General features: G+C 34.8%; 2 protein-coding genes and 2 pseudogenes across 2 annotated transcripts; 2 read left to right on the forward strand and 2 right to left on the reverse strand.

Annotated features, from left to right (window-relative positions):
* On the reverse strand, positions 1 to 809 carry LOC148927356 (protein LURP-one-related 15 pseudogene; annotated as a pseudogene).
* An 11,760-nt stretch (positions 810 to 12,569) lies between these two features.
* LOC125223177 (serine hydroxymethyltransferase 4 pseudogene) lies at positions 12,570 to 14,311 on the reverse strand (annotated as a pseudogene).
* A 2,778-nt stretch (positions 14,312 to 17,089) lies between these two features.
* Positions 17,090 to 17,726, forward strand: LOC148927357 (uncharacterized). Its single transcript, XM_089057736.1, has 2 exons — positions 17,090 to 17,269; positions 17,355 to 17,726. Exons 1-2 carry the CDS (start codon positions 17,200 to 17,202, stop codon positions 17,573 to 17,575), a joined length of 291 nt encoding a protein of 96 aa, XP_088913862.1. The 5' UTR covers positions 17,090 to 17,199; the 3' UTR covers positions 17,576 to 17,726.
* A 423-nt stretch (positions 17,727 to 18,149) lies between these two features.
* On the forward strand, positions 18,150 to 20,138 carry LOC148927358 (uncharacterized). The gene is made up of 2 exons (XM_089057737.1): positions 18,150 to 18,310; positions 19,687 to 20,138. The coding sequence occupies exons 1-2, from the start codon at positions 18,241 to 18,243 to the stop codon at positions 19,902 to 19,904; spliced, it is 288 nt and encodes a 95-aa protein (XP_088913863.1). The 5' UTR covers positions 18,150 to 18,240; the 3' UTR covers positions 19,905 to 20,138.

Raw genomic sequence — 20,138 nt, forward strand, 5'->3', positions numbered from 1 at the left:
TCAACAAATAACAGCACAGTACCAGTTTCTATAGATATGAGTAACCAAGCCTTCAGTTTTGACCAAGCGGCAACGATCTGCAGCTATTCGTCTCCTTGAAAACCTGCTTTTTCGATGAAGTGAAGAGCGACGCATAGATTTCCTTGGTGGCATGAGCAGGAGCCAATTCAGCAGCCTTGAACTTCTTACTCTCTGCTCCCTGAACACATCCAGCTTCGTCTTGAACTGAATCATCGATGACTTTCTCACACTGAAAAGCATCTTCTTCGAATCCGTGCTCTCTCCTCTGAAAGCCTGCCATCTCCTATGCGCTGTCAGCAGCTGCACCATCCAGATTTAGATCTCATCAATTGATTCACAATCGATTAATCCAGATTTAGATTTTATCCATCCAAGATCTAGAATCGATCAATTGATCCAATCGAAATGTTTGATCGATTGATTTAGAAGATTGAGATTTAGATTTGATGAATTGATCCAAATGAAATGATCGAGGTATAGATTTGATCGACTGATTCGGAAGAAGATTGAGATTTAGAGATTTGATGAATTGATTGGAGATTTACCTTCTGCTGGAAGGTGATGATAGGGTTGCCGGCGGCGTCGAGCAAGACGCGGCGGTTGTGGAGGCTGAAGACTTTGCCTCTAATCTTGAAAAGGAGGTTGTCGTCGAGGTCGGTGACTCCGAAGGTTCCGTCTTCTAGAGTCATCAGCTTCCGCGAGATGGTGAGATCCATGGGCTGAGACATGCAGAACTGTGGGCTCACGACGTCCACCGCCACCGCCGGATACATTGCACCGGCCATCCTTTTTTAAATTAGAACACAAAATGACTATTATACCCTTTCATATTAAATTAATCTAAAATTATTTATTGTGTGGCAAAATCTGGACCACTCATTTAATTAAAATGAGTGGCTAATATTGCATCTCATTTCTCAATTACCCTAAAAAATCTCAATTGATCACAATCATATATATATATATATATATATATATATATATATTTATATTTATATATATATATATTGTCAACTACTGAGATATTATGTCAATTAGGGGGTATAATTATCATTTTCGAACGATGTCAACTACAGAGACATTATGTCAACTACGATGTCAACAATAAACGTTATTTATGTCAACTAAGATGTCAACAACAAACTTTATTTATGTCAACTATGATGTCAACAACAAACTTTATTTATGTCAACTATTATGTCAACGATAACATTTTAAAAATAATTAATGTCAACAACAAATATTTGCATGTCAATAACGTATATTATTTATGTCAACAACAACGTTTTACATATAATTCATGTCAACAACAATGTTTTACATATAATTTATGTCAACAACATTTTTCATAAAATTTATGCCAACGACCTATATAATTCATGTCAACAACAAACGTTATTATGTCAACAAGCTATATAATTTATGTTAAAAATAAACATTTTCATGTCAACAACTTATATAATTTATGTCAACAATAATATTTTAGGCAATATCACAAACACCTTAGGCAACTCAAAAATTCCAGCAACACAATCGAATTAAAAACTACATCCATATATTTCACGAATTAATTGTAATTTGCTTTCGATTTTAGAGAAATCGAATCCACAGAAATAACAGAAATCAAATCTGCTATGGAGTCGGCGATAGGCTTCACCAGAAATTCGAGGAAGAGGAAGAAAAAGCAACAAAAAAACAAGCAACAAAACCCGAGGGGAAAGAGGAAGACAAAACAACAAAATCCAAGGGGAAAGAGGAAGAATATGTATAAAATCAATCCAAAATCAATCGGATCATGGCTACTGCTATCAAAATCTAAACGAGAAAAATGAAATGAGATTAGAAATTAAGTTACATGTGTGTCCAAATACTATCTGCGAATTCCAGAAATTGCGAGAGGAGAAAGTTGATGATCTGAGTATAGAGGTCGATCTGAGTACGGAGGTTCGGCGCCGGCAAGGGGCTGGATTTGACGGCGACGACGAATTTGAGGGGAGAAGTTGCTGGAGAAGTTGCTGCTCTTCGTTTTCAATTGGGGGTTTTCATTTGTTTCAACTGAAATTACCATTATGTCCTTTCATAATTAATTAATTCAAAAATAAATTTTATGTGACAAATTCTGGACCACTCATTTAATAAAAATGAGTGGCTGAAAATGAATCTCAATTCTCAATTAGGCTAAAAGTTCTCAATATATATATATATATATATATATAGAGTCCTATTATCCACAAATCCACTCTTAAAGACCGAACCACCGAACCCTACCAAATTAGGGCTTTTAGATCTAGTTTTTTATGAATAAAATACAGAAATTTATAAATTATTTTCGCCTTCATCACGAGCCTATTTTAATTCATCCGAAGGTAAATAAGTCATACTAACATGTTACGAAGATTTAACTTCGTTCCAGAATGTATTACTTCATTCTAGTAGGTTTTTACTTCATTCTAGTGAGTTTTTACTTCATTCCAGTAGGTTTTTACTTCATTTCAGTACGTAAATGTGGTTTTGCCGTTGCGTGTCGGTCTTTCTCTCTACAATATCTATCACCAACGCCATGGCGCTAATATGGTTTAATAAACACATTGAATAATGTAATAAATTGTTGGAATGAAGTATGTGTAGAAGCATTTGAAGTACAGAATGAAGTAATAAACATATATAATGAAGTAACATGGGCTAGTAATGAAGAAGAAAAAAATTTCGCAGCAGCACATCTCATCAAAAAAACTAGATCTAATGCTTGTCGGTCTTTCTCTCTACAATATCTATCACCAACGCCATGGCGCTAATATGGTTTAATAAACACATTGAATAATGTAATAAATTGTTGGAATGAAGTATGTGTAGAAGCATTTGAAGTATAGAATGAAGTAATAAACCTATACAATGAAGTAACATGGGCTAGTAATGAAGAAGAAAAAAATTTCGCAGCAGCACATCTCATCAAAAAAACTAGATCTAATGGCCCAGATTTGGTCTCTAGTTCGGTCTTTAAAATTGGTTCGACATTGATCACAACTCTATATATATATATATATATGGTTGTGATCAATTGAGATTATTTAGGCTAATTGAGAAATGAGATGTAATATCAGCCACTCGTTTCTATTAAATAAGTGGTCCAGATTTTGCCACACAATAAATATTATTAGATTAATTTAATATGAAAGGGTATAAGGGTCTTTTCGCGTTTTAATTTAGGGTTCTTCATCATATTTCATCTTTGATCGGCGATTCTGGTGAGAATTTCATGATTCAATCCTATCATTGATTGAATCTATTTTAACGATTTTATGATTCAATTGATTCGCAAAATTAGACTCAGCCGGTTTCAACGATTTCAACGATAGCAGATTTGCGATTCAATTTTCGAAAAATAGACGACCAGTTCGACTGATTTCTGTGTTGATTTTGAAGTTTTTCGGTCGATTTTTCCGACTTTGATTCTGTTTTTATGTTCTATTTGTTTATCTCCAGTCGAATTTGTTCCTAATCAATTTTTTCTTTTTTTGATTTTCTCATCTCTAGGTTCGATTTCAGTTCGTAATCAACCGCTAAGTGTTCTTTGATGGATTCTTCATCTTATTCCGAGTCTACGTCGACGAATGGTGGAGGTAGTCTGGTTTGATTTTCGTTAACATGAATTTTTTGTGTTATGTTGGTGATTTATGCTCTGTTGACATGATTTGAAAATCTGTTGACATGATTTATGTTACTTGGTAAATATTCTATGTTGTTGTTATGCTCTTTGTGGACATTCTGTTTGATTAACATTATTTTGTTGTGTTATGTTGGTGATTTATGCTCTGTTGACATGATTTATGTGTACTTGTTAAATATTCTGTTGACATCGTGTGTTTGAATTGGTGTATTCTAATTAAACTGGACATTTTGATCCTGGTAATTTGAAGCATGTTCTGATATTTTGCCTTACATAACTTATAACAACTGTCTAAGAATTTTACAAGAGTGGAACCACCTCTTTAGATATAACTATAGGGGTAATTTTCTGTTTTAATTGAAGTTACTTGAGAAATCAGCTCATTAATTCTTGACCGAGGAAGTAAACGTTAGTCTAAGTGGATCAATGTTTTGTTGGATTTTCTTGAATGTAAAAGTCCATATGATATAACCATGATGAGAGTCCTTAATTTGACATAAAAAAATTGGTTAGTTATTGGCTAAGCAAATGATCACAAGGACTGATAAGGTTAAGAATCATGGCTGAGTTTGGAATCCATGGATACTTTAGGTGCAGACTGTTTAACCCTTTTTTCTTAATCAGTTCTGAGCTTTCAAGGGAGAAGTATGGGTTATGAGCTCTTTGTTGACATTCTGTTTCATTAACATTATTTTGTTGTGTTATGTTGTTGATTTATGCTCTGTTGACATGACTTGAAAATCTGTTGACATGATTTATGTTTCTTGGTAAATATTCTGTGTTGTTGCTATGCTCTTTGTTGTCATTCTGTTTCATTAACATTATTTTGTTGTGTTATGTTGTTGATTTATGCTCTGTTAACATGACTTGAAAAATCTGTTGACATGATTTATGTTCCTTGGTAAATATTCTGTGTTGTAGGGTCTGTTATTCCAATTTGCAAGCCTATTCAATAATTATACCTCTTAATTACACTCTCTTCTTAATTACACTCTCTTCTTTTCTTTCTGGAGGATACTACTTCATTATTGAAGCCTATTCACAGTCGTAAATTTGTTGGTCCTTAACTCACAGGAAGTGGAACTTAAAAAAAAAGCAATTATGGTGCAGACTTGGCAGGGATAACATGTTATGTTAATTCACAACTGCTCATGCTCCAGATGTGGTTAGTACAAAAGGAGGTGCAAGTGACAAGAAAAGCAGGATTAAGTCAAGCATAGAGAACGCAATTGAAAAAACAAATAAACCTCATAGGCATTGTGGAAAGTGTCATAAAGTTACTGATCATAATGCTAGAAGCTGTGGCAGAAAGTAAACATGATTGTTTTTTTTTTTAATAGTCAGAGTTGTTTTTTAGTTGTTGACATAGACTATAAATTATTGACATTTTTATATCTTATTTTACTCTCTATTGACATCTATTTATGATTCTGTTTTGTTTTATTTTAAGATTTGTTTTCTGAGTTGTAAACCTTTATACAAGGTGTTGACATTTAGTTATAAGTTGTTGACATTTCAATATAAGTTGGACCTGCCTTGCTTTCATGCTCCTTCATGTTTTAAAGGTGCACATGTCAACAACTTAAAAATTATGTCAACTATATATACTGGCCATGTCAACAAGTAATATAATTATGTCAACTATGGTGCACATCGTGTCAACGGCACATACCAGTCATGTCAACTACGCTACATATCGTGTCAACTACACGCACAAGTCATGTCAATTATGTTACAAGCCATGTCAACTAAACGTACTAGCCATGTCAACAACTAATATAATTATGTCAACTATGGTGCACATCGTGTCAACGGCATATACTAGTTGACAAGCCATGTCAACTACACGTACAAGCCATGTCAACTATACATAGAAAACATGTTAACATCAGTATTACAATTATATCAACTATGGTGCATATCATGTCAACGGTACATAAAATTCATGTCAACTACTCGTTAGAGCCGTGTCAACTACACCTACAAGCATGTCAACTATATTACATAGTATTTTAACTACACATAGAATCATGTCAACAAAAATTATAAGTCATGTCAACTACGTATAGACCCATGTCAACTACGTTACATATTATGTCAATTACGCACAGAATCATTTCAACAACAATTATAAGTCATGTCAACTATGCACAGAACTATGTCAACAATAATTATATCAACTATGGTGCATATCTTGTCAACTGTACATGAAAGTCATGTCAATTACACGTTAAAGTCTTGTCAGATATATTACATACTATGTTAACCACACATAGAACCACGTCACCAAAAATTATATCTCATGTCAACAACAATTATAAGTCATGTCAACTACGCACAGAACTATGTCAACAATAAGTATAAGCCATGTCAACAACAATTATAAGTCATGTGAATAACAATTATATCAACTATGTTTCATATAGTGTCAACAGTACATAAAAGTCATGTCAATTACACGTTAAAGCCGTGTTAACTATATTATTTACTATTTTAAGTGCGTATAGAACCATGTCAACAACAATTATGAGTCATGTCAATAACAATTATAAGCCATGTCAACAATAATAATAAGTCATGTGAATCATAATAAAATTAACAGAAAATATACATTCATTCAAAAGTAAGAAACCACAATAGTAGCTGTTTTGAAATCCATCCCAAAACAAGAAAGTTAACAACATTAGCATAAAGTTGCTAATTTCACAAGTCAGAATGCATAATAATCATTTTAAATCCAATCCAAAAAATAATTTAACATCAAACATTAAAATCAGTTTTTGTTCACTTCCTCTTTCTACAACTAAACAAGTTCTTGTATTTGTTGTTTAGCTTAAGCAGTTTGTCCATGTTTGCTTCCATCCAATCATGAGCCAATTGTAACATTGGCGATCTCTGGTTATTGTAAATTGATGCAATCATCGTGCAGCAATATCTTCCCTTGAGTACTTGGATAATCTTCAGACTACGCGCAGAGAAGCCGATATCTCAATCACTGCCATTTTTCCCAACATAGGTCTCCATGTGCCTCATCAAATAGACACCGCAGTCCTTTATGTTTGTGGTTGTTGCCCATTCTATATTCAGAAAGTTGAATGAAGACTTGTTTATATTTTCTGAAAGATCTAGCAATTTCTTCTCTATGAAGTATGCTTCGAACATATCTTTCTGGAAAATATATAAATAACTAAATTAAACTACACATACAAAGCATTTCAACACAATGTAGAGAATATGTCTATAACATAGATAAAAGCATACCATTAAGCCAATATCAATGTCATAATTCTTCAACGGATTTGTATCTTTAGCTGGCTTCATATTATCTATGATGTCAATGATGTTTTTCTTCATCTAATATACTGCAAGGTAGTAATGGTTATCTGCACAAACTGGGAAGAAGACCTGTATGACATGAAAGATAAAATTATATTCATAGAATACTTGTTCATATTCTAACATAGATATTATTGTTAGATCTTATTACCAAATCAATTTTTCTCCAGTTGAAATCTGGTCTTCTTTCAACCTCATTATCTATCTGAGAAATGAAATTTCTCTTTGCTGTCAAAGCATCCCAATTTTCCTGCCGATTTGTTACATTGAAGTTCTGCATTTAACATGTTTGGTTAGGGAGACATCTGACTCAAACAGTTTACATATAATTTAAGATTACTTACACATGGAGATGTACTAATAAAAAAACGTGAAAGTGATGTTGTTGGCCTTTCATTTTCTCTGTTGTTCAGGTGTGATGCCCATGCGTTAATTACACCCACATTAATTTCTACATGGGGCTTCAGTGATAAAAACAATTCATTGGTCGCCCAAGTAAAATCATCTTCATAAACGCATGCATTTCTGAAATGAAGTTATACAAATTACATATGAACAATATTCATAAAGTATGTTTACTGCATAGAAAACTAAAAATACTTTTAAGATCAATGAAATAATTAAATAATGCATACTCATCTGTTCCTTATGTTTCTAGTATGTAGTAGTAGACAGTTCTTTCATAAGTTTCCAGGTATGTTTTTGTATCTACAGCTCTTATGTCAACTGGAGAGCCTAGGAATGCGTTTTATCATCAGACCTTTTTACAGTAGTTTCTGGCAGTGGAATCGCAGAGAATGGAACAACAGTCTTCTGTCAGTGCAAATAAAATTCATGTTAGTTTCAATTAAAAATCATGTCAACTATATATACTAGTCATGTCAACAACTAGTATAATTATGTCAAGTATGGTGCATATCATGTCAACAACACATACGATTTATGTAAATTACGGTACATACTATGTCTGCTAGACACAGAACCATGTCAACAGTAAATAAAATTAATGTCAATAACAATTATAAGACATGTCAACTACACGTATAAATCATGTCAATAACAATTATAACCAAATCTAAACCACAATTTCAAGCAATTTTAACAACAATTCGGTCATTTTATAAAAACAATATACTATTTAATCTTAGTTTTAGTTACTTTACTTTAACAATATTCTCTTCTTTCTCTTTTCCTTTCTCCTGTTGCTTTGCTTTGTTCATTTCAACATATGCGTCATCCATTGGACCTGCACCTGGTGTTGAGATAGGAGAGGCTGATTCACTATTGTCATCACCCACTGTGTCTTCTTTTGTTCCTTCATCTTCTTTTTCTTCAAAAGCCTATTAAATTAGTAATTTATAATTAATATCAAATTAATTCTAAATACAAAAGATGAGATTTGACTCACCCCTTTAGGATCAGAAACTGGCGATGTAGGGATAATTACTCTGTTTCTTTCTCCTGCCAACTGATTTTAAATTAGTTTTACAACGTTAGTATCTAAATTATAGGAGTAATCTAATGTCAACTCAAAGAAACATATGTAAACAAAATGATGTACTTACTTTATTAACGAGATGTCCGTATCTGAAAGTTGGAAACTCCGTCAAATCTTCAAGTGCTTCCTTTTCCTTTTCAATAGTAACTATTGATTCAATGATTGTTTTCCAGTTATCAAAATTATCAACCTTGTCTTCAAGAAACGTGGACAAATTAACAAACTTTTCGTTCACAGATTCAATTGGACTTGTTTGGCTTCCAAGTGCAGATCTAGCCATATCACACATCAATTCGATAGCAAATTTAATTTTGATGTGTGAGGGAGCTTCTGTAAAGGCCCTGATAAGATTCATCTTCCCATAATTCATCATAAGAATGTTTTTCACTACTTTCTGCAGGAATTCTTTTGGGAGTAGATTCAGGGAAGACTCAACACCATTGTCATCAACATTAGAACTTTTTTCTTGAGGCAACTCCTCCTCCTCCTCCTCGTCCTCCATCTCCTCTCTTCCTGTTCCTCATCCTCATTCTCCTCTTCTTGTTCTTCTTCCTCCTCCTCCTGATCCTCTTCCTGCTCCTCCTCTTGCTCCAGGTTATGGACATATCTCTTCTGGATAAGTCCCAAACCAAATTTTCCTGCATCTATCTCCTCATTTTCTCTATCTTGCAAATGTTGACTTGTCCACCCTTTCATTAAAGGAAGATTGCGAGGAACTGAACGTTTGTCTTTAATAACTCTATCCATATAGCAGAGCTGCATATACAATTGATTCTAAGCTCCCTCTGATAAAGGACAATCACAAAAATAATGTTTCGCGAATTCACATGAAGAACAAAATCATTAGCTGGAGTTTTAAAAAAATTCTAACGAAATTCAAATAAACTAGCGCCTGCAGAAACATCTAATTCACGCATTCTGCCTCAATCACAACAAGCTAACATAGCATAAACCTAACAATAACTCGATTTCGGCACTGAAATTGAACGAAACACAAATGTCGATCCTAACAGCCATTGAAACAAACATACCCTATGTCAATAGTTGTTGACATACTACTACAGCCATACATTTTTGTATGTTTCTACAGCCACTCTAATAAGCATACAATATGTTAATATTATTATGTCAATACCAAGCACAATTAACAGAATTATTTCATTAGGATATCAATTGTGTGTATATTACTAAAATTATTTCATTAGATATACCAAACACAATTAACAGAATTTCAGGCATTAAGTATGCTATGTCATTAACATAGCATACTTTGTTGACATAACCTGTTGATTATCTTATAAAGTTTATGGCAAGTATACTCTGTTTACATAAATATGACTATGTCAACTATTATTTAAATAAGCTTAGAATACGTCAATAGCTATTGACATACTACTAAAACCATACATATGTTTTGTACAGCCATCCTAACAGCCATTGAAACAAGCATACCTATGTCAATAGTTGTTGACATACTACTACAACCATACATTTGTATGTTTTCTACAGCCACTCTAACAAGCATACAATATGTCAATATTATTATGTCAATACCTATTCAAACAACAATACACTACTATCAACAGAATATTATTATAGCTATGTCAATAGCTAGTATATAAAATGTCAATAATTTTAAAAATTTAAACAAATCTTAACTGGAAGGTGAAGCTTCTTCTCTTCCTTTTTTTTACAGCAGCATTTTTCTTTGCAATCTGTTCCGATTCTACCATCGCAAATCAACAAAAAAATTTAGCAAGTATCGAATTCATAAAAAATGAAATCGAGATGTTTTGTAAAACACCAAAATCAAAGCAATATACTTAAAATTTGAATCAATTTCTTAACCTGAAGAAGTAGCTTCATGCGTCGCCGATTTTGACTGCTGTTCCTCAGCTTCAATCGATTTTTCAACCGATTCTTTCCGATTTTCCTCTTCCTTCGTCATTTAGATCAGCGAGATTTTCAATGTTTTCGGTTTGAATTTTGAAAATCAGCGAGTTTTTGTAGATTTTGAAGGATTTGAATTGTATGAAGATCAGCGAGATTTGAGATTTTTTACGAGAGATTTTAGAGAAATTTTAAGAAACTAGTTTGAAATCAGTTTGGATGTTTCACGCTTTTTTTATTTATGAAATTACAATTTTACCCCCTTGTTGACATAATGTTGTATTTGTTGACATTTTGTTTAGCTTGTGGATTAGTGGCCCATACTGTATCTCATTTCTCAATTTAGCTAAATAATCTCAACCTAACAAGACCCTATATATATATATATATATATATATATATATATATATATAGGGTCTTGTTAGGATGAGATTTTTGGGCATAATTGAGAAATGAGATGCAATCTCAGCCACTAATTCACAAGATTAATTTAATGTCAACAACTATCACATTATGTCAACAAGAGGGTATAATTGTCTTTTGATTAATAATGTAGAGGACAAAAATAAAATACATTTGAAATCATTTTCTAAAGTCTTCAAATCTTCAATTCTTCAACATTCAAATCTTCAAATCTTCTTCGACATTCAAATCTTCAAATCTTCAACATTCATATCTTCAAATCTTCAACATTCAAATCTTCAAATCTTTAAATCTTCAATTCTTCAACATTCAAATCTTTAAATCTTCTTCAACATTCAAATCTTCAAATCTTCAAATATTCAATTCTTCAACATTCAAATCTTCAAATCTTTAAATCTTCAATTCTTCAACATTCAAATCTTCAAATCTTCAAATCTTCAACATTCAAATCTTCAATATCAATATCGAATGTCAGCAACTCGTATTAAAATGTCAACAACTAACAAATAACACTTATAATTAACATATCAATACCGAGAATATCGAATGTCAACAACTCATATTAAAATGTCAACAACTAACAAATAACAATTACAATTCACATATCAATACCGAGAATATCGAATGTCAACAACTAACAAATAATACTTATAATTCACATATCAATACCAAGAATATCGAATGTCAACAACTCGTATTAAAATGTCAACAACTAACAAATAACACTTATAATTCACATATCATTACCGAGAATATCGAATGTCAACAACTCGTATTAAAATGTCAACAAATAACAAATAACACTTACAATTCACATATCAATACCGAGAATATCGAATTTCAACAACTCGTATTAAAATGTCAACAACTAACAAATAACACTTACTATTCACATATCAATACCGAAAATATCGAATGTCAACAACTCGTATTAAAATGTCAACAACTAACAAATAATACTTATAATTCACATATCAACTACGATGTCAACAACAAACATTATTCATGTCAACTACGATGTCAACGACAAATATTTTCATGTCAACGACGTATATTATTTATGTCAACAACAACGTTTTACATATAATTCATGTCAACAACAATGTTTTACATATAATTTATGTCAACAACAATTTTCATAAAATTTATGCCAACGACTTATATAATTCATGTCAATAACAAACGTTATTATGTCAACAAGCTATATAATTCATGTCAATAACAAACGTTATTTATGTCAACTACGATGTCAACAAGAAACTTTATTTATGTCAACTACGATGTCAACAACAAACTTTATTTATGTCAACTATTATGTCAACAATAACATTTCACAAATAATTAATGTCAACGAAAAATATTTTCATGTCAACGACGTATATTATTTATGTCAACAACAACTTTTTACATATAATTCATGTCAACATATAATTTATGTCAACAACAATTTTCATAAAATTTATGTCAACGAACTATATAATTCATGTCAATAACAAACGTTATTATGTCAACGAGCTATATAATTCATGTAAAAACTAAACATTTTCATGTCAACAACTTATATAATTTATGTTAACAATAATATTTTAGGCAATATCACAAACACCTTATCTACACAACTCAAAAATTCCAGCAACTCAATCGAATTAAAAACTACATCCATATATTTCACAAATTAATTGCAATTTGCTTTCGATTTTAGAGAAATCGAATCCATAGAATTAATATTAACATTCAGCAATTGTCATTGCAGATTGGAACAAAAATCATCAAACTTTTAGAAGGAAAAATGAAATAAAACCAATGTTTATCACTATTGACGGGGAAGACTTTATTACTGGTTACCGGCAACGGCGTGGCGTCATCTACAAAATTCGCCGATCTCATCTCCATCTGGAAGATCCTCACCGCGCGCCAAATAGTTTCTCCGGCAGCTCCTCCTCCGTCTGCCCCTCCACTCAGAACCCCAAATCCACTTTAGCCGCCTTTACGCACCCTCACGCTAGCCGCAAAATCGCGGAGGCGACGGTGGAGCTGCCGATGTCGACATCGATTTCCATATAATCTGCTCCTCGGTGGTAGCAGTAGTTCACAGCCTTGCCGAGCAGACACACCGAGTATCTCCCCACCGCCTTCTTCAGAATCCTCGGTTCTTTCACGATTTTATTCACGATTTTGAATCGGTTGTAGCGATATTCACCCAATCCGTTGATGAATTTGTTGAGCAGAGGATTCGATCCGATCGGCTCCCCTTCCTTGCTGGAGAAGTAGAACACCACAGAGTGATGCTCGCGGAAGTAGAACACCACGAAATAGATCACATCTTCAATCTGTCAATATACCAAGTCGCAGTACTCAAATGGATCAGCCGTTTCCTATAACAATCAACAATAGCAGTGAGAATCAACAATACTAACAAAAAGACTTGAGGCAAAAGCATGAAATAAAATTAACATGCATATCCAAACTCCATCAGCAGTTGTAATTAACAGCATTATGCAGATCTATTAGTATATTGAGTATTTCGTCTAAATCGAACATATACATGCAACTAAAGAACCATTGAAATTTGAAAATGCACATATCTCTGATTCCACAATACAAACTCCATCACCAGTTGTAATTAACAACATTACGCAGATTCTATTACTCTAAATAAAACATACTTGCAACTGAAGCACCAATGAAAGTGCGCAGAACTCAGATTCCACAGCACAAAACGCAAATGTATATGCAGAGCAAATTGAACAGTAAAGTTATGAACAACTAAGTCAGATCGAGATCGAATGTTTACGCACCTGAGCAACAATGAGGCCGCTAATGTGCGCCATATCGCAGAGCAGAAGCGCGCCGCACTTATCAACAACCGATCTGAACCTCTTGTAATCCCAATCCCTAGGTAAGCACTCCCTCCGCAGATAATCAACTTAGGCCTGAAGTCAAGCGCCTTCTCCTCCAACCTATCGTAATCAATGTAGCCGGTCTTCGAATCAACCTTGTACGACAAGATCTCGAAGTAGATCGAGGTGGCGCTGATCTTCTTACCGCCGGAGGTGTAGTACCCGTGCGTGAGATGGCCGCCGGATGGCAGATCCGGTCGTGCGTGTTGAGAACCGTTGTGTAGGCGGCGAAGTTCGCCGGTGAGCCGCTGTAGGGCTGGACATTGACGCCCCAACTGGCCGGGTCGAGGCGGTAGGCCTGGAGGGCGCGCGAGCGGGTGAGGTTCTCGATCTGGTCGATGTACTCGTTGCCGCCGTAGTAGCGGTTGCAGGCATGCCCTCGGAGTACTTGTTGGTGAGTGCGCTGCCGAGAGCTTCAATCACGGCGAAGGAGGTGAAATTCTCGAAGGCGATGAGCTCGATGCCGCGGCACTGGCGGCGCTTCTCCTTCTCGATGAGGTCGTGGATCTCGGGGTCCACGGCGGCGAGAGGAGTGTTTCCCCATTCTGATAGGGCGTCCATGATTGGAATCGGAGGTGGTGGAATGGAGGTGGTGAGTTTGGATCAATGTCTGCCAGAACGAGCATGTCAACTAATCGATCTCAATTAGACCACCTGATCGAGGAGGGCGACGAAGACCGGGAGAGCCTCTTCTTCGAGCCCAGCGCGACGAGTTTCGGGCTGGCGGAGGCAGAATCAGGCGGCGGAGGTAGTGAATCAGAGCGCGGCGGCAGCGTGGTGTTGGTGGCGGCGATGAATTCGAGGGATCCGTTCCTGGATTTTAGGACTTTGATGGCGGAGATGGTGGAGGGCGACTGGGAGATGGATTGGGGGTTTTTGGTGAAGATGAAGAACCTAATTAAAACACGAAATGACCATTATACCCTTTCATAATAAATTACTCTAAAAATATTTTTTGTGTGGCAAAATCTGGACCACTCATTTAATAAAAATGAGCGGCTGATATTGCATCTCATTTCTCAATTACCCTAAAAAATCTCAATTGATCATGGACCTATATATATATATATATATTAACAGGTTGTTGTCTCTCTCCACGTCGGTGGTTTTAATCATTCAATTAAATTCTAGGGAAGTAATGGTGTTATTATAATTGGCAACTTTAGAATATTGTGAAAGAGAGTCTAATTTGACATACTGGCATATACCCTTACTGCCCATGAAATAATCTAGAAAATGTTGATTTTACGAAATAATCTAGAAAATGTTGATTTTATGAAATAATCTAGAAAATGTTGATTTTACGAAATAATATAGAAAATGTTGATTTATGATATATTTCATGAGATATGAGGAAAAAGAAAAAGAAATTTAAAGCCTGTGTTAGAGACTTAGAGTGGTATAGTAATTTTGAACTAAATTCGATTTTTTGGGATCGGTTCGGTTTGGAAAAAAAACCGAACCAAAACCTGAATGCTCACCCCTAATGATGAGAGTCTGCAACAATCCTTGAAGCCACAATCGGCACCCGACATGGATTTCGCATCCTCATCCACATCACCCGAAAAGGGAAGGTCGAGGAGGATATGTTGCGAGAAATAATAGTCGAGAGGGGGTATGAGATCTGGTCGAGGTGGTTGTGGAGGCAGAAACTTTGGGAATAGAGTGATTTGTCAAGTCGGTCACGGTTGCAGTTGCTCCAGCTCCACCTCAAAATCAGATGCATTGACCACAACAAGGCAATCCTTCAGCTAATGTTGCTCAGGCACTCCTTCCTTTCAGCCTGCACTATTTGTAGCTTCTCCAACTTCGATGGAAGTACTATCACACTGTGGTATCCCAATTCTGGAGCTACCAACCATGTCGCAAATGATCTCAACAATCTGAATATTAGTGTTGAATACAAATATACAATGGAGGTAAACAACATCTTGGTAATGTTAAACTAGCGCACATAGGACAATCTCATATCTTGCCTAATCCTTCATGTTCTTCTAAATCTCTTCTCGTTAAATATGTGCTCCATGTGCCTGCTATAACCAAAAATCTTAACGAAGACAATAATGTGTTTTTTGAATTCCACCCTACTCTATGCTTTGTCAAAATCAGGTCACCAAGGAGGTTGTTCTCAAGGGCCGTACTCTTGAACAAAGTCTTTATCATGAGTTCTTCTTCATTCACTCATCCCTTCAATACAACATGCAGTCTCACCTCTTGTTGCATCAAAGGCTTAGAGTTTTATTCTATAATAGATTTCATTCCTTTATTTGATCACATTTGACATGTACTAATCGAAATCAATTCCCACATTTCATAATATGCTTGCCAAGTTGCTGAGTTGTTCGAGTGTGTCAAGAAAAAGAAACAAGTTTCTGATTCAGTCGTAGGAGAGACTAGCAACCAAACTTAGGATCGGAAATCTGTTGATGCCGGGGCAGCAGCCGCTGTTTTTATGCCTAGGTAAGGCAGGTGGAAAATACTCTCCTTCATCGCCACCACCTATGTAGAATTAAAGTAATGGCTTTATATGTGTTCGTGTTTCACGTTATCATTAATAGATATGGTATTGTTTTAGTTATACTTTCAATTAATACTATATGACTATTATAAGGTGTGAAATTGAGTTTTTTGTGTATTGTATCGCTTGTTTGTTCATGTCATATAAGGATCAGAATTTTAGTTAAATCGATATATTATTTGCAATTGATCTATAAAACAAAATGCATAATCTTATTTAAAAGGGGTAATTGCTTTTAAAATCACCAACTTTCAATGAATTCCGGTTTTTCCCACGAACTTTAAAAAGTTCGTGTAATACCACGAACTTTATTGTCGGTTGCTATTTTCCCATGTCAGGTTTTCCGGTCTTATTCAAACTGTTCGTTTCCTATTAAGACAATGTCCAAATTCTTTTATCTTACTATCGTTATCTTTGTCTTTGAAATAGCTTCGTGTCGGTACCTTGTACGCCTCAATCGGAACTCGAATCAAGAAGTTATGGCCATTATGATAGTACAAGGTCGCACAAAGGTCGCAGCCTTCATCAAATGGCCATAACTTCTTCATCCGTGTTCCGATTGAGGCGTACAAAGTACCCACGCGAAGCTATTTCAAAGACGAAAATAACGATAGTAAGATAAAAGAATTTGGACATTGTCTTAATAGGAAACGAACAGTATGAATCAGACCGGAAAACCTGACATGGGAAAATAGCAACTGACAATAAAGTTCATGATATTACACGAACTTTTTAAAGTTCGTGGGAAAAACCGGAATTCATGAAAAGTTGATGACTTTAAAAGCAGTTACCCCTATTTAAAAATGCATAACCTTATTTTCATGTTTGACAATTTCCACACACAGGCAATTCGAACGCCTAAAATCACGAATCAGTTACAACAAACTCATTCACAAATGTAGAAATCACGCATAACACAACGCACTCACAAATTAATCACTCCACAATGGCGATGAACACCGGGCTCAGATCATGCGTTTCCAGGCTCACCAATTCCACAATCATGCCCAAATCAGGTCTGCGCAAATCCTCTCTTCTAATTTACTAGCTACAAATAAAAAATGGTGATCTGTAATCCGAGTCCGTATGTGCAAAATGAAGAATTTGTGAAGAGGGGAATTCATTCAACCAGCGTGAAGAAGATGGGAGGCCATGGCCGCGACGAGCCTGACTACGTACACGCCAGGAACATGTATAATCTGGACCACATCAGACACCGGAAACTCAAAATGCGCCTCGCCGTCTTCACTGCTTTCTCCATTGGTGTATTTGTCCCAATTTATGCAGTCGTCTTTCAGCAGAAGAAGGCTTCCTCAGCGTAACCTCTTCTTTTTTAATTTCTGCATTTGTTTTAAATAATAGAGGATAAAGGATTTCCAGTTTTTCGCAATATCTTTATACCTCGTCAAATTATGAACAATAATATTTCCAGGATATTTTTCCATTTATAGATTGTCTACATCTTCATATCCATATGCATGTCTATAATCTAATTGTGTTTTCTACTTTAAATTGGGAATTTTGGCATTTCACACCCCATCTCTCGGGGTTTTTTCTCTCAAAATAGGTGAATTCAAGAATTAAATTCTATGATTGATGATAAACCTTTTTTAAGTTCTAAGAATGGGTGAGACTCGTTTCGGTTTTGCATCTCTAATGTGTGTCTAAGCCGATAGTAAAAATTATTTTGCTAAAAAAAGTTAGATCACTTACCACACCCTTGAACAAAACCAATAGTAAAATAAAGTATTGTAATGGGATAAAGGAGTAGTATTAATTAGTGAAAATTAGTGAAGTATTCACAGGCCCAAAGGTTGTGAATAACTTGCCCAAAATCAGTTCAAAAGCCCATTACACGAAGCCCAACAATTTCCACACAAGCCATTCAAATGCCTAAAAATCACAAATCAGTCTCACAAAATCACAACAAACCCTTGCTAGTTTTACAGTCCTATTGCAGAATCAACGGAATCGAAATTGGTCGATTATGGCGTTGAACAGCGGATTGAGATCCTGCGCTTCCAAGCTCATGAACACCGCAATTATGCCCAAATCAGGTCTACCATTTATCTCCATCTTTATATTTTTGTACATCTTTTTTTTTTCTCTATTTCCATTTCAGATATCAAAGTAAGAAATGGGTTTCTGGTTCAACCTGTAAATTTGCGGTGATTATGCGAATCGGTTTTATGGTTTTTTGATTTGGTATCTTTTGAATAAGTATTCCTACATTCAATTGTGTAGAGCATAGATCTCGTCGATTTAGATTTTATGTTATATGAGAAATTGTTGCTTAGTTTTATTTTTTTGGATTAGTTGATACTTATACTGTCGAAATGATAGGAATTCTGGATTAGTCGTTACTTATGCTATCGAAAATGATAGGAATTTGTTCATTCAGCTCCAAACTTCTTTGTGTGGTTGTAATGTATAGTAGTAGTAGTACTTATTATGTGCTCTTTCAAATCCTTATATTGATAATGCTTATAACATATGCTGATGTACTTCATCTGGGTTTAAGTCTGGTAGTCTGTTAATTTGTATGTAAATCAGCTAAAATGTTTTTTCTGATTAAGTCGTTTACAAAGTATATCATCAACATATTACCCTAGATTCTGAATCCATTTATTGACGAAGTAAGTGAACTTTCCATTTCGTTCCTGATATTGTTCTGCACCTTTGTTAATTTTGTGGTATTATCGATAGTCAAAGGTACCTACCTTTTTTTCTCAACATTTTCATGGACTCAACTGAGTTATATTTATTCCCTTTGTATTTCTCATCTAAGTCTTGGCCGCCGTATTAGATGCCTTCAGATATTTACGAATTTGTTGTAGCTGACAAATGTTCCTTATATAAGAATATCTTAGCTTCAAAGTACTTGCCAATTACTATAAAATTTCTATGGATGTTCAATGTTTTGTGTACTGTTATGCTGGATGATCTAAATAATGTGGGCTGTTGCTTTGAACCCGATCCTAAAGATAATAACTATTCAACTTCTAGACCATAAGCCTCTAAACCATATTTCACTTAAGTGAATGTGTGATGGAATATAAATTTGGAACATAGTTGTTGAAGGTTGGGAGTATTTTACTGAGTGTATCTTGTGTTTCTTCTGGTATCACTTGTCTTATCAGATCTTTTTGAATAGAAATATTTTTTTGTCTTAAATAGAGCTCAAGCAACAGATTTATTAGTTCCATTGTCAGTTAAGTAGTAAAATATTTATTTTCTTTTCATTAGTGTCATAAAGCTTATTTGCATTGAGAAAATGCTAGGAAATTATTCTCCATTATTCGCTTATATTTTCCTAGCTAATCTATCATATGATTAAAATGTAAATTTAGTTAAAGTAAGCTTATGCTTCAATATTATAGGTCTTTTCTTCAGGCGGGACTAATTAAAGTTGAAATTCATTGTTTGGTCACAGTGAACCGGAGCATTCACTCAACTAGCATAAAGAAGATGGGAGGAGGTCATGGCCATGATGAGCCATTCTATCTGCATGCAAAGCACATGTACAACTTGGACAGGATGAATCATCAGGCATTGAAAATGAGCCTTTCCGTCTTCGCTGCATTCAGCATTGGTGTTGCTGTCCCAGTTTATGCAGTAGTCTTTCAGCAGAAGAAGACTTCCTCAGCGTAATTTTTCTTGTTGATTTCTGCTTTTGTGGCAATAATAAACTATTTGAGCCTTGTGTAGGAGATAAGCAAACTCCAGAGATTTGCTTACTGAAATGAATTCAACAGTCTTTTTCATTCACTTTCTTTATGATGTCTACTTGCTTTGACATCTGAAAATGTGTTGTACTAGCTCCAAGTTATGAATTTTTCTTGGATTTGCTCCAACTACAATGCTGATTTCTCTTCTATTATCGCA

The sequence above is a fragment of the Salvia hispanica genome, chromosome 4 (genome assembly GCF_029641045.1).
Source record: "Salvia hispanica isolate PSC_SH4W2 chromosome 4, Shi_PSC_v1, whole genome shotgun sequence".
NCBI classification, from domain to species: domain Eukaryota; kingdom Viridiplantae; phylum Streptophyta; class Magnoliopsida; order Lamiales; family Lamiaceae; genus Salvia; species Salvia hispanica.